We start from the raw sequence: 14,340 nt of genomic DNA on the forward strand, positions 1-14,340 counted from the left end.
AGACTGGGGGAAGTTACAGACTCAAGAGGTAAGACACAAGGAAGAGTCATCTTCCCTGATCAAGAAGGTGAAGCACAGGAAAGGATCATTTATCATTAATCCTTTTTTTTTTTTTTAAGCATCACTTGGAAATACTCTTCCCCTTTCCCACTGCTACATATTTTTGAGGGCCAAGGCAGGGCATCTGTGAATCAGGAGCATGACCACTGAGGGCATTCCAGAGCAAGGCAGTTCCTGTTCTGAGTCCCTGCCTAGTCAGTTAGGGATGTATTTGCATTTTGTTATGAAGTTCTTGAACTGGACCAGTTTTAGGCCATGTACTTCCCCTTGGGTGGGGCAGAAAGCCCTATAAAGAGGCTCTCTGCTGTAGGACTCCCATCCTCCTGGAACTCAAGTCCTGATCTACTTAGGAGCATCTGGTGAGTCAGTGTCTAGCTTATCTCTTTCTCTCTCTTCCTGTGGTTTTGGTGTTCTCAGATCTTAAAGGTAATCTGGAAACAGCACATTTGATGGGTACAAAGTTTTGATCATGGGTTTGATGGAAACATAGATTCTAAGCAGAGCCATAGACTCTTTTAATTTTTTACTATTTAGATTGACATCCCCGTGGAAAATGAAATCTTTTATGTGAAGTAGAGGGAAGGGAAGAGAAACCATTTCTTTATTTTGCTGTCTCATCTGCTCTATCTCTCAAATGCTTACATCTTAAAGTTGTGATGCTCATGTGTTCTGCTGAATGCTCTTTGTGACATGGGACACTGTAAGAGGTAGTGATGATAGTAATTATGAGTTTGTTCAAGATTTTGGAAGGTATAATCTACTTTGCATTCTTTCTTTTCTTGAAGGTGCTATTTCATACAAATATTAGTAATCAGTTATTTTATCTTATTTTATTTATTCCTTTATTGAGTAGAAACTGAGATGAAAATGGGAGAGTGGGAGATAGAGTGGAAGAGAGAGAGAGAGAGAGAGAGAGAGAGAGAGAGAGACCTGCGGCACTGCTTTACCACTTCTGAGGCTACCCATGCTCTCACCCAGAGGTGGGGACCCTGGGATTGAATCCAGGTCTTGTGTACTCTAACTTGTGAACACTCTAGTTAATTGTTTTAAACAGATTTTTTAATGTGGAAATTATATGAAGAAAAAAAGAATTTTTTTTTTTTTAGGAATCATAAAGCAATCTGCTGAAGAGGAAGATAGGAGCCAGAAAGTCATTAAAAGGGAGAGAAAAGTATTTTCTGGAACACTGGGGAGATAATATCTCAACAAAGTGTTACACAAGTTTTGGCTTCTGCCTCCAGGGGTTACTTCTTTTGAACATTGCTATGTAATCTCTTTCAGATCTGAAGACTTCTGAAAAATGTCTTACCAAGAGCAGCAGTGCAAGCAGGCCTGCCAGCCACCTCCTCACTTATGCCCACCTAAGTGCCCTGAACCATGCCCACCTCCAAAATGCCCACCCCCAAAGTGCCCTGAGCCCTGCCCACCCCCAAAGTGCCCTGAGCCCTGCCCACCCCCAAAGTGCCCACCCCCAAAGTGCCCTGAGCCTTGCCCACCCCCAAAGTGCCCTGAGCCCTGCCCACCTGTGCAGTACCAACAAAAATGCCCTCCAAAAAGCAAGTAACAACTTTGGAACCGATCAGGAATGGGAGAAGTTAAGAAAAATTGGCTTACCTGTCTCCCAGGCCAGGCCCATTCTTATCTCAGCAGAGCCTCTGCTAGCTACAGAAGATATCCCACGTGCTTGTACTGGTTTCTGACTGTGAAGGATTTTCTCCCTGAGCTGTCCTATTACTGCTGTCCACAAGGTTGCTGAGAGAGTCTGTCCCCACTGTGCCTACACTCCAGAGCATCAGAAAGAAGAGCAGCAGCTGTCTTCCCGGGAACCAACAGGGGATCCTCTCAGTGTCTTCTCTCTGTCACCAGGACTGGCGTTTCTATCATACAGCCTCTGTTACTTTCCTGCCACTTCTTGAATATTTACATAATTATCCTTAACTAGTTTGTGATTGATTTGAGGGTAGAAATTGATCTTTTAGTACCAATCATAATGCAGTATGTATAGCTGCTAAATTATATAAACTATATACTTGAAATGTATGATTCCTTAAATCTATATAGTACCAATAAATATTTGCAAAACTAAAACTAACTACTTTTTTGTAGTTATTATTTGAAGAGCCAATCATTTAAGTCTTTTTTTTAATTTTATTTATTTTTTTATTTATTCCCTTTTGTTGCCCTTGTTGTTTTATTGTTGTAGTTATTATTGTTGTTGTTGGATAGGACAGAGAGAAATGGAGACAGGAGGGGACGACAGAGAGGAGGAGAGAAAGATAGACACCTGCAGACCTGCTTCACCGCCTGTGAAGTGACTCCCCTGCAGGTGGGGAGCCGGGGTTCGAACCGGGATCCTTATGCCGGTCCTTGTGCTTTGCGCCACCTGCACTTAACCTGCTGCGCTACAGCCCGACTCCCTATCATTTAAGTCTTGAACACTTGAGTCTTTCTCCTATGAAGTAGGGAATGATATTTACATTGTATTGCATAGTTCAGCTCTACTAGGTCCAAAGAGGGGGGAGGGAAAGAGGCACTTAGACAAGGAACCTTAGAACCATTCAGGGAATGGGTCCCTGAGCACGCTTATTGGGGTGTTTTTATATATAGCAATTTTTGGCACACTTCCCCATGAATCTGGATTTGTCACCCAATTATGTAATTACTTGTCTTTTGCTTTCCATCAGTCTCTTCTCCTGATCTAGTCTAGGAGAAGGTCAGGAGCAACTAGAGGTGGTCTCAAAGTACATACACTTAAATTTTCCTTAGAGAGTTGTTTCACAGCACATATTCACCATGGAGGTTTGCCTCTGAAAGCCAATTCTTAGTATGTAGCAAAAACGAAGGTTTTTGTCTGAAAGCTGGACAACGTGTACTACTATGAGGTGTATCTCAAAATGCTGTTGTAAGAGGTTTTCCACCATGTCTCTCCTTAGATTGACCTGGCCTGGCCTCCTACATTACATACCTGTCTTTAACTTACTTATTTATTTATTATTTTTTTCAGCAGAGCATTACTCAGCTCTGGTGTATGGTGATGTGAGGACTTTGGAACCACAAGAACAAGAGTTTCTTTGCATAACCATTATGATATCTACCCCTGCCATTGACCTAAAATTTGAATAAACATATGCAAATTAGTTGATACAACAGCTGATATAAAATGACCACTCAGTATGTTAAAAGATCTTCCTTGTCTCTACAATCATCACTCTAACCATCAACATTTCCATGGTAGGTTAGACATAACTAGCATAGGAAACAAGGTTCTTAAACTTTATAGGCTTCAATAATCTCTTGCTTCACTCTCTAGCTCAATTTTATGTGATATTGCAGAAAGAGGACTTTTTGGGATTAATGGAACTATCTGAACAGAATTATAGTGAAGGTGGGGTGCAGGGGCTGGAACCTGGGTCCTGGCGCATGGTAATGTGTGTTCTTTTTTATTATTTTTTTTTAAAAAGGAAACACTGACAAAACCATAGAATAAGAGGGGTACAACTCCAAACAATTTCTACCACCAGAACTCTGTATCCCATCCTCTACCTGATAGCTTTCCTATTCTTTATCTCTCTGGGAATATGGACCCAAGGTCATTGTGGGATGCAGAAGGTGGAAGGTCTGGCTTCTGTAATTGCTTCCCCACTGAACATGGGCATTGAAAGGTTGATCCATACTCCCAGCCTGTCTCTCTCTTTCCCCACTAGGGTGGGGCTGTGGGGAAGCAGAGCTCCAGGACACATTGGTGGGGTTGTCTGTCTAGGGAAGTCTGGTTGGCATCCTGCTAGCATCTGGAACCTGGTGGCTGAAAAGAGACTTAACATACAAAGCCAAACAAATTGTTGAACAGTCATGAACCTAAAGGGTGGAATAGTGCAGATGAAGAGTGGGGTTAATCTATTTTGTAGATAGCTATTAGGCATATTTTAATTATATTCCAAAGAGCCTGTGGATATACTTTTTTTTTTCTTTCCCCTGAGTCTGAAATCTGATATGCAGGTGGATCTAAGTTATTGTCTGGAAAGATGATGTCATGGCTGGCAGAAGGACGAGAAAGCTGGGTCATAATAATAGTAATAATAAAATAGAGTAAAAAACCCTAACAGTTAGTCTTCAGCTTGGACTGCACCTGATTGGCTGCAGGCAGCCTGAGCGAAGACAGTCAATTGTAAGAAGTATCAAACAAAACAAAACAAACAAACCAAAACAACCTCTGGGTAGTCTTTCCCAGGCAGGGATTAGGCTATGATTGGTCAGGTATTTTGTCACTCAAATAGAGCTCCAGCCACTTAAAAAAAAAGAGAGAGAGAATCTAAACAAAAAGGAAAAGGCTTGGAATGACATCCCTGGTGAGCCAGGAGTCTTGGTAAAGAAAATAGCTCCACATGAAACCCACTAGAAGTGGCTGCCCAGCCCCTGGGAGCTGGTTCTGGGGTACTGGGGGGGGGGGCTGTGAGCTCAGAAATATTCAAAAGATTTCCCTTTCTTTGTCTTGGCCTCCATTTTTCAACCCAAGATTGAGTTATGTAACTGCATTTTGGTGTTACTCTGACCAGCCTATGTTCACCATCTTACAGATAGCCCAGTATCCTACCCTATCCAGAGAATCCCAGGTTGCAAGCTGCTGCTCCAAAGTTGCCATCTTGGCTCCTCCCCTAGTAATGTGTATTCTTAACCAGGTGTAACATTGTCAGGCCCCAGAGTCACAGTTTTAAAACATGAGGAGTATAGAAGAAAGGGAGATAAGAGTTTATATAAAACATTTTATTATCTTCTTTCCATGGACACTGCCTGATCTTCTTCACCCAAATAATGCCTAAAGGACTCACCTCTACTAGGAACCTGAAAAATAACAACTTTTATGGTTATACAGATATGTCATATCGGTAAAATGATATGCTATGCAACTTATAAGAAAATATTTGCACAGTGTGTATCTGACAAAGGACTGGAAGAAATAGATGACACAATAATAAAAGCACTAATATGTAAGATACATACATACATATATATATATATATATATATATATATATATATATATATATATATATATATATATCACCAAACAATAAAACTGTGGTGGGCCCTCCCACTCACTTAAATTAGGCAGGAAGTACTGAGTAGGTTCTTTGTCAGACTTATAGATGACCAACAGGCACATAAAATAAATACTCATTATCATATAGTTTCAGAGCAATTAAGTCAAGACAGGAAGATATCCCTTCACATTAATCAGAATGATTTATACCAAAAAGACCTGTCATATTAAGAGGTGGATTTGGGATATTGTTATTTCTGATCTGCTTGCACATTCTGTGTCCTTTCTGTGTTGAGCCAGCAGGTGGTGCTGTGACCACAGTGCTGGATTCTCTTTATTATGCATTATGGAGGTGGGGTGGGGGGTAAAGTTAGATACTTCCGGTTTGTCACAGAGATGTTTTAAAGCCTGTGTTATACAGGGCCTCTCTGCACTCAGACTCTGAGGGCTAGATGTGTGAGAGCTGTTTTTTTCTGTTTCTCTTGGCAAGGTTTATTGTTCCAGTCAGCTTCCAAGGGTCTGCCTAATTTTCCTAGATTAAGGAGAATGTGGGGGTTGGGGGGGATGCAAAAAAGTTAGTGAAAGATGCTTCTGTTTAAATGTGAGATTAACCTGGGGTGGGCAGGGCAGGGACAGACCATAGTGCTTTTCAGCCAGATTATTTCTCTGCCACTTCGCTGAGTCCTTACAAGCACTTCAGTCATGGGTTAAGAGACTCCCTGCTCTCCCACAGTTGGCACTGTGCTCTGCTGCAGAGCTACAACTGCCAAGATGACACTGCTATCAGCTCTTGTGGTTTCTTCTGTACTGGGATCTTCTTTGTGGTCCTTTCTTGCCCTCTTATCACATGTATAAACACTTACCTGAGGCCGGTATGTTTCTCTGAAAGTCCCAGCTGTAGTTTGATGGGAGTATTGATGAGATTCGCTCTTGTGTTGTTGCCTGCTCTCGTTGGTTTGGGGAATGACTGCATGCCTGGTGCTATTCCAGAGGAAACGGATGATGAAATAAAATATGAACTGAGAATAAAATGACTTTGGTTTTATAAAAGTAGAAAAAGGTATTTTACTTCTGCTCTCCCAGTTTTCCATGTCATTCATTTCAGATGTAGTCAAAGAATAATGTCAGAGAATAACGGGCCAGAGAGAATAAGGGCCAGGGATTCTCTCTCAGAAGATAGGATCAGAACCTAATAATGATGATCTAATAATAAAAATTAAAGAAATTTAATAAAGACGGGGAAGAAATGAACTATTTCCAAATTTTGATGCTTTTCTGTGTGATGGTTATTCTCTTTCATCTCTTCCCCACTTGGTTGAAGTATCAAGATAAGTGATAAATAATATATATTTAAAGTATTCATTGGGATCATGTAGCATACATGTTTTGAGAAATAGTTACCTCAACAAGATTAATAACACATCTGTGAAATCATATAATCACACTGTGCATGTGTGTGTATGTTGTGAGAATATTTAGCAGATGTCAAATATACAACATTATTATTAACTTTAGCCCAAAATTGTTTTGTATTGTCAAGTATAGTCGAAGGTGGTACATCACTCCCCCATCTTATTCACATTAAAACTGAAGCATTGTAATTTGTTTATTTATTTATTTATTATTTATTTTTATTGTCACCAGTATGATTGCATGGACTAGGTACCAGCACTAGGAATCTACCACTCTCATTTCTTCCTTCTCCCTTCCCATTTTATTAAATAGGACAGAGAAAATTTGAGAGGGGTGGGGAGATAGAGATTGAGAGAGAAAGATAGACACCTGCAGAACTGCTTCACCACTCATGAAGGGTCTCCCTGCTGGTGGGGAACAAGTGCTCTAACTTAGGTCTTTGTGCATCGTACTCTGTACATTTAGCTGGGTGTGCTACTGTCCAGACCTGCACTGCAGCCTTTCACTAACATCTTTGCATTCCCCTCACACTCTGACAAGCATCATCTAACTCTCTTTGGCTATGAGTCAACAGCGAGATGTCAGTCAGTGATAGTAAAGTATTTGTCTTTTTTTTAATCTGCCTAATTTCACTTAGCATTATGTTCTCTTTTTAAAATTTTTATTTGTTATTGAATAGAGACAGAGGAATAGAGAACGGAGGGGAAGATAGATAGATAGATAGATAGATAGATAGATAGATAGGTAGATACAGACAGACACATCTGCAGTTCTGCTTCACCACTCATGAAACTTTCCTTGTGCTGGTGGGGGACCAAGGGCTTGAATCCAGGTCCTTGGGCACTGTAAAATGTTCACTTAATCAGGTGTGCCACTGCCTGGCCCTCCTGCATTAAATTCTCTACATTCACCTATATTGCCAACAGTCTATGTATACCTATTGTCTATCATCTTTCTATCTACCATCAATCAAATTTATTTATTTATTTATTTTCATCACTAGAGTTATTGCTGGTACTCAGTGCTTGCACATCAACTCACTGCTCTTGGTGGTCACTTTTCCTTTTTCTTTGGTAGAGGTAAAGAGACAGAGATTGACAGAGAGAAGGAGACATCTGCAAACTTGTTCCATCACTCATGAAGCTTTCCCCCTTCAGTGAGGACCTGGAGCTGGAAGCTGGGTCCTCATATGTGGTAATGAGTTCTCTCTGTCAGATGTGCCACCAGCTCGCCCCTCATTTATATAATGTATATGCCACGTTTTTTCTGTCCATTTATCTACTGGCAGACATGTAGGATGTTTCTATATCTTGGATATTGCAAGCAATGCTGTAATGAATAGAGTGCAGATGCCTCTTTGAGAACATCGCACTATTTCTTTAAGATAAATACACAGAAGTAGTGGACTTGCTGGGTCACAGGGTCAATTGATCTCTAATTTTTTCCCTGGGTAAGTCAACCCTTTTTATTTGTGTTTATTTATTTATTTTAATTATTTAATTTTAAATTTTTATTTATAAAAAGGAAACACTGACAAAAATCATAGGATAAGAGGGCACAAGTCCACACAATTCCAACCCCAGAACTCTGTATCCCCTCCCATTCCCTGATGGCTTACAGTATGTTTTTTTTTTTTTCCTCACTGCTCCCATTACCAAGTCTGTGTCCCCACCCCTATCCCCACAGATTAACCACTATAGTTCTCTCACTGTCTTAGATACAGACTGACTTTTTTTTTTCACATTTTATTGTCAATTCTCTATATTCCACATACGGGTTAAAACATTTTGAAGTTGTCTTTTACCTGTCTACTTCCTTCACTAAGTATAATCTTCTCTAATTCCATCTACTTTATCCCAAGGAATACAAAATCATCTTTTTTTGTAATTGCTGAGTAATTCACCATTGTATATATGCCCTATAACATTTTTACCCAGTTATCTGTCAAAGGGCATTTTGGCTATTTCCAAGGTTTTGCTCTTGTGAATAAAGCCAATATGAACATGAGGGTGCATATATCCCTTAGAATCAGTATTATTATATCTTCTGAGTAAATTCCTAGGAGTGGAATTGCAAGATCCTAAGATATTTCCATTTGTATTTGTTTGAGGATTCTCCATACTGTTTTTCATAACAGCTGCACCAGTTTGCACTCCCACCACCAGTTTAGTAGAGTTTCTTTCTCTTCACACCCTCTCCAATACTTATCTTCTCTTGCTTTATTGATGGAGCCCATTCTCACAGGTGTGAGTTGGAATCTCAGTGTGGTCTTGTTTTGCATTTCTCTGATGGTGAGTGAATTAAAGCATTTCCTCATATGTCTGTGGGCCATGTGTTTCTCTTCTTTAGAAAACTGCCTATTCATATCTTCTGCCCACTTTTTTATTGGACTGCTCTTTTTGTTGTTATTGAGCTGAATGAATTTTTTGTAGATGTCTGGTATCAACTACCTGTTGAAGTGTAAGGTGAAAATTTGTTTTCCCATTTGATGAGTTTCCTGTTTATCCTTATGAACTTTTTATTATAGTGTTTGGCCTATGTGTAGACAATATTTAGCCTGCTTTAATGTGACTAGAAACATTTTTATTTTTATTTTTGTTTAGTTGACTTTTATGCTAGGAGAGTTGTTTACTTGTATGTGATTCTTAGATCTTATTTACTAAGTAAACAAAAAATGAAGATCACAAGACTTTCAGGGAAAACATTATCAAATAAACTATAAGTTGAACAACGAAGTCAGATAAAACTATAACAATAAAAAGTTTCATAATTGCTTGAGCTATTATAAATTCTCATGTGGTCTTATTATTTCATTTTTCAACCTAAGGAAATATAGTATTTTTCTTTTTGCTACAGGAAAAATTTCTTTGTACCTTAATGATGCAATAAACCAATTATAATACAAATACAAATGTAAGCATATATGTGTCTGATGATTCTATCATGTAAATGTGAGTATATATTTTTTTTTGCCAGGGTTTGGCTGGGACTTCCAGAATTGCCTACACAATTATACTCTTCCTAGTTGACTAATTTATTTATTTATTTATTTATTTATTTATTTATTCCAGCAAGAGGGTAAGAGACATAGAGGGAGAGAGTGAGAGAGAGAGAAGGAGAGAGGAGAGCCACCACAGCACTGTATCACCACTAATGAGACTTCCCCTTTCAAAGTGCTCTCAAAGTGGTGTCCAGGGACTTGAATCTGGGTCCTCATTCAAGGTAAAACACATGCTCTATTGGATAAGCTATCTCATAGTGACCCCTGTAAGAGTTTTATACTCTGGGGAGAGATTCACAGTCTTCTCCCTATGATGGTTGTCATATGTATGTGAAGTAACTAGTCTTCAACCTGGGACTCAGTGTATCAGCTTTTTTTATATTTAATTTTATTTATTTTTCCCTTTTGTTGCTCTTGTTTTTCATTGTTGTTGTAGTTATTATTGGTGTCACCATTGTTAAATAGGACAGAGAAAAATGAAGAAAGAAATGAAGAGAGAAGGGGAAGAGAAAAATAGACACCTGCAGACCTGCTTCACTGCCTGTGAGGTGACTCCCCTGCAGGTGGGGAGCCGGGGCCTCGAACCGGGATCCTTCCACCAGTCCTAGCACTTTGCACCGCATGTGCTTAACTCGCTGTGCTACCGCCCAACTCCCAGTGTATCAGCTTTTATGTGTTACTCTGGGAGACTCTTCATCATATATGTCTAGTGTATATTTATGTAAGAAGTGGAGTGAAGGTGAATCCATTCCTCTAGAAGACTGTAAATCCTCCCAAAGAGGTATTTTTTTTTCTACCCCATGTTCAAGAGGAGACTCAGTACAAACAAGACTGATTTAGATTAAAAAGAGTGAAGGGAAAACACAAAGTAATACTTGGACTGGGTATATGTATTGCATCAAAGCAAAGTACTCTGGGGAAAGAAGGCAGGGAGAGAGTTTTGGGGGGTGGTGTCTTTGGTGTCTTGGTGCATGATATTGGAAAAAGACCTACATTGACAGTCAGAGTATTTTGCAGAAATTGCACCCATGTGCTACCAACTGTACTTTAAACTATTAACCCCCCCATAAATGATTTTTAAAAAGAAGAAGAAAGTGAAGGCTAGGGTGGGGGCAAACAGCATAAAGGCTCTGCAAAGAAACTCTCATGTCTGAGGCTCTGAAGGTCCAGGTTCAATCCCATAAACCAGAGCTAAGCAGTGCTTTGGTTTATTTTTTTTAAAAAAAGATGAGTTATGGGGATGAAAATGATGAGGCAAATAACTCAACATGTTAAAGCACAGGATTTGTGAACCAGGGTCCCCAAAGGTCCCAAGTTCAATCCTTTAGCACCACCATATACCAAAGCTACGCTGTCCTGATTGTTCTCTCTATCCCTTTCTTTCTCAAAAATAATAAACAAAATGAGTCCTAAAAATTAGAAGAGACTAAGTAATGAGTTGAATAGGGATTTGGAAAGTCAAGTCAGTCATCTAGAACTGAATCTGGGGTTAGGGCACTGGGAGAGTCAAGGTCAGCCTGGGCAGGCATTAACTAGACCTAGGAGTGACTCACTGAGTTACAGGAGGAGAGCCTTACTCAGCCCTGAATGTCCAAAGGAACAGCCTCTGGATTGCACAATGTTCCACCACCACTTAAGAATGCTCTAGGAGGAAGCCCCCTCCCTCACACCTAGCCCCAGGACCAGCTGCCTCTGCATGGAAACTTCCTTCCCAACCTGTCTGTATATAAGTCCACCATCACTAAGGAGGGAGAGGGACAGAGTCCGGTCACCACACACACACACAGACACACACACACAGACACACACAGACACACAGACACACAGACACACAGACACACACACACACACACACACACACACTGGAGTGGGATTCAAAGTTCATTTAATTGGCAGGGGCCAGGGGGTGAGGAGACAGAGTTGACCTACTTGTGTTGGTTTGCAGTCTCTGCAGGTGAGCCCAACACAACTTGAACAAAGATTCTAAGGTTCAGATAATCTCAGTACAGTTTGGTGTCTAGAATTTTTCAGAAGGAAAACTTCACAGCATGTTACTAGGGTTTAAATGACAGAGGATGGGGACCCAGAATGGCAAACATCTTAGTTACAAAGCACATGAGACACATAAGTAGAATGAGAGAGGAGGTTCATCATTTGGTGGTTGGCTCTTGGAGGATGAGACTGTGGAGCACATTACTTCTGTGTGGTCTTCTGCTGAGATGGAGCCGGAGAGACTGTTGAAGGGCAAGGCTCTGGCACCTCAGGGTGGCATGGCTCAGGAACCTTGATCTGGCATGGCTCAGGCACCTTGGGATGGCATGGCTCAGGAACACTGGGCTGGCAAGGCTCGGGCACCTTGATTTGGCATGGCTCAGGAACACTGGGATGGCAAGGCTCAGGCACCTTGGGATGGCAAGGCTCAGGAACACTGGGATGGCAAGGTTCAAGTACCTTGGTTTGGCATGGCTCAGGGACATTGGGATGGCAAGGCTCAGGCACTTTGGGATGACATGGCTCAAGCACTTTGGGATGACATGGCTCAGGCACCTTGGGGTGGCATGGCTCAGGCACCTTGGGCTGGCATGGCTCAGGCAACTTGGGATGGGATGGTTCAGGCACCTTGGGCTGGCATGGTTCAGGAACATTGGGCTGGCATGGCTCAGGCACCTTGGTCTGGCATTGCTCAGGAACCTTGGGCTGGCATGGTTCAGGTACCTTGGGCTGGCATGGCTCAGGAACCTTGGGCTGGCATGGTTCAGGTACCTTGCTCTGGCATGGCTCAGGAACCTTGGGCTGGCATGGTTCAGGAACATTGGGCTGGCAAGGCTCAGGCACCTTGGGCTGGCATGGCTCTGGCACCTTGGGGTGGCATGGCTCCTTTGTTTGGGGAGCACATGGCTCTTGGGGAGGAGGCCGGCAAGGCTGTTTCACCTGCTCCTGCTGAAGCTGGGGAGGTAGAGTGCAGGGCTGCTTCTGCTGATAGGAGCTCATACTTAAGAGGAGGCTGGACCTGCAGACAGAGAAAGGATTTAAATAGGGCTTAGCTATGGAAAGGCTGTGTTCAGTGACACTTCTCTTAAGAAGCGAATTTGCTCCTCTGCTCCTCTCTAACACAAAGAATAATAGCATGAATCAAGAGTCTTTAAAGAGAAGGAATGTAAAAGCAATTTTCTCTGGTCCCCTTGAGTATGGTCTTTGTGTATCCTCTTTCTTCCTGACATTCTGAAAACCGACAACACAACACAACACAACACAACACAACACAACACAACACAATACAACACCAGACTCTTGGAATGTGAGAACATGAGATAGTATTTGAAGAAACAAACAGTAGCTTCAGCCCACCCACACATTTCTAATGAAGGGAAGTGGCTTATTTCTAACTATTGCGTTCTCTGGAACTCCATACTATGTTATCCCACTTCTCACCTCACTCATATCTATTTTTCTGCCTTAAATATTTATTCTTGGCAGCTCAAGTACTCCACAGCTACTATGGGCCTAAAACCACCCATGATCATTTTAGGAGGTTTTGTTGAGCAAACCTTTCAGAACTTACCTCTCTCCCCAAACCATCACATTATTGTTTTGTTTTAGCTTCCTACATTGTATTTTAACTCATCATACCCACATCTTAGAATCCCAAATTGCCTGTAGTTGGAGCAAACCAAATTATTGTTGTCTAAATAATGTTCCAACATCCAGAACTCCAAAACTGTAAATACCCACAAAATGATTCTTCAGAGGAGTAACATTCTCTGTATTGAACTCATGAATAAAGAACTGTACCTTTGAAAATGCTTCAGACCTCGGTTCTTATCCTGCTAATTTGGGCTCTTGTACAAGGCAACTGCTTCTACTCACACAGCAGGAATTAGTGAAGCAGAATCAATACAATTTGAAGCTCTACAAACTCAAACTACGACTGTGTTTAAAACAAAGTTACTACTATTGACTCAGAATGTGACACAGTGGCAAAAATGGCAAAAGCTCTGAACTGGCAAGTATGAGGTGCCAAGTTTGATCCCCAGAATTAAACAAATCAGAATGATTCTCTCTCTTTCCCTCTTCCCTCTGCCACCCTCTCTTTTTCCCTCTTCCTCTCTCCCCCTTTCTCCTCCATCTCATTAATCAATAAATGTAAATCTTTAAGAAGTATAATTCTAGAGGTTTAACTTCATTAGTGAAGGGAAGATGCCAAAAATTCCAACAAAAGTCAAATTCTTTGACTCCAAGCAGAAAGACTCACCTACAGTGCAGAGGAGAAGAGGCAGAGGAAACAGCCACTGGATCTGATGTGGTGTCCCCAGCCGCCTGGCTCTTTATATGGTGTGCAAGGCCTGTCTGAAGGAAGTGGGATCGTTTTTTGGGGTTGCTGTGCCCACAGTCTTTGCCTGTCAGGCATGATTCACCTCACTCCCCTCATTTACCAGTCGGCTGGGTTGGTGATGAAATACCCACTTGACATTTTTGGCACTCATCGGCTTCCAATGATATCACCTAGGCTTTATCCCTGCCAGGCATCCTTTGCACCCAGGAGGAGTGTCTCTGGTGAGGGTGACGTGGGATGGAAGGAGAGAGAAGGAAAAAAATTAGAATTGCTGGGGCTGGACATTTCCCTGTTTCTGAAAACCTTTTAATACTCAGCCAGATTCTTCTTGCTGGGTTGGTTGATATACAAAGTGGATGTGATGTGAACAGTAGGTGTTTCTGGCATTTCTAGGAGGTACATGTGGAATAAAAAAGTAATAAGTCCTTTTTATATATAAAAAAGGTTTATTTATTTAGTAATGAGGAAGAGAGGGCAGGTAGAGTGAAAGAACCAT

The 14,340-nt window shown here is 41.3% G+C and overlaps 1 protein-coding gene across 1 annotated transcript; it reads right to left on the reverse strand.

Moving 5' to 3' along the window:
- Nucleotides 1-11,381: 11,381 nt before the first annotated feature.
- Nucleotides 11,382-13,920, reverse strand: LOC103125515 (cornifin-A). The gene is made up of 2 exons (XM_060201673.1): nucleotides 13,764-13,920; nucleotides 11,382-12,521 (listed from the first exon to the last, which is right to left on the reverse strand). The coding sequence occupies exon 2, from the start codon at nucleotides 12,500-12,502 to the stop codon at nucleotides 11,705-11,707; it is 798 nt and encodes a 265-aa protein (XP_060057656.1). The 5' UTR covers nucleotides 12,503-12,521; nucleotides 13,764-13,920; the 3' UTR covers nucleotides 11,382-11,704.
- Nucleotides 13,921-14,340: the final 420 nt, after the last annotated feature.

This window comes from Erinaceus europaeus, chromosome 11, assembly GCF_950295315.1.
Source record: "Erinaceus europaeus chromosome 11, mEriEur2.1, whole genome shotgun sequence".
Taxonomy (NCBI): Eukaryota; Metazoa; Chordata; class Mammalia; order Eulipotyphla; family Erinaceidae; genus Erinaceus; species Erinaceus europaeus.

Coding starts and splice junctions, on each gene's coding strand:
- LOC103125515 (XM_060201673.1), bottom strand. CDS start 12,502: ATGAGCTCCTATCAGCAGAAGCAGCCCTGCACTCTACCTCCCCAGCTT.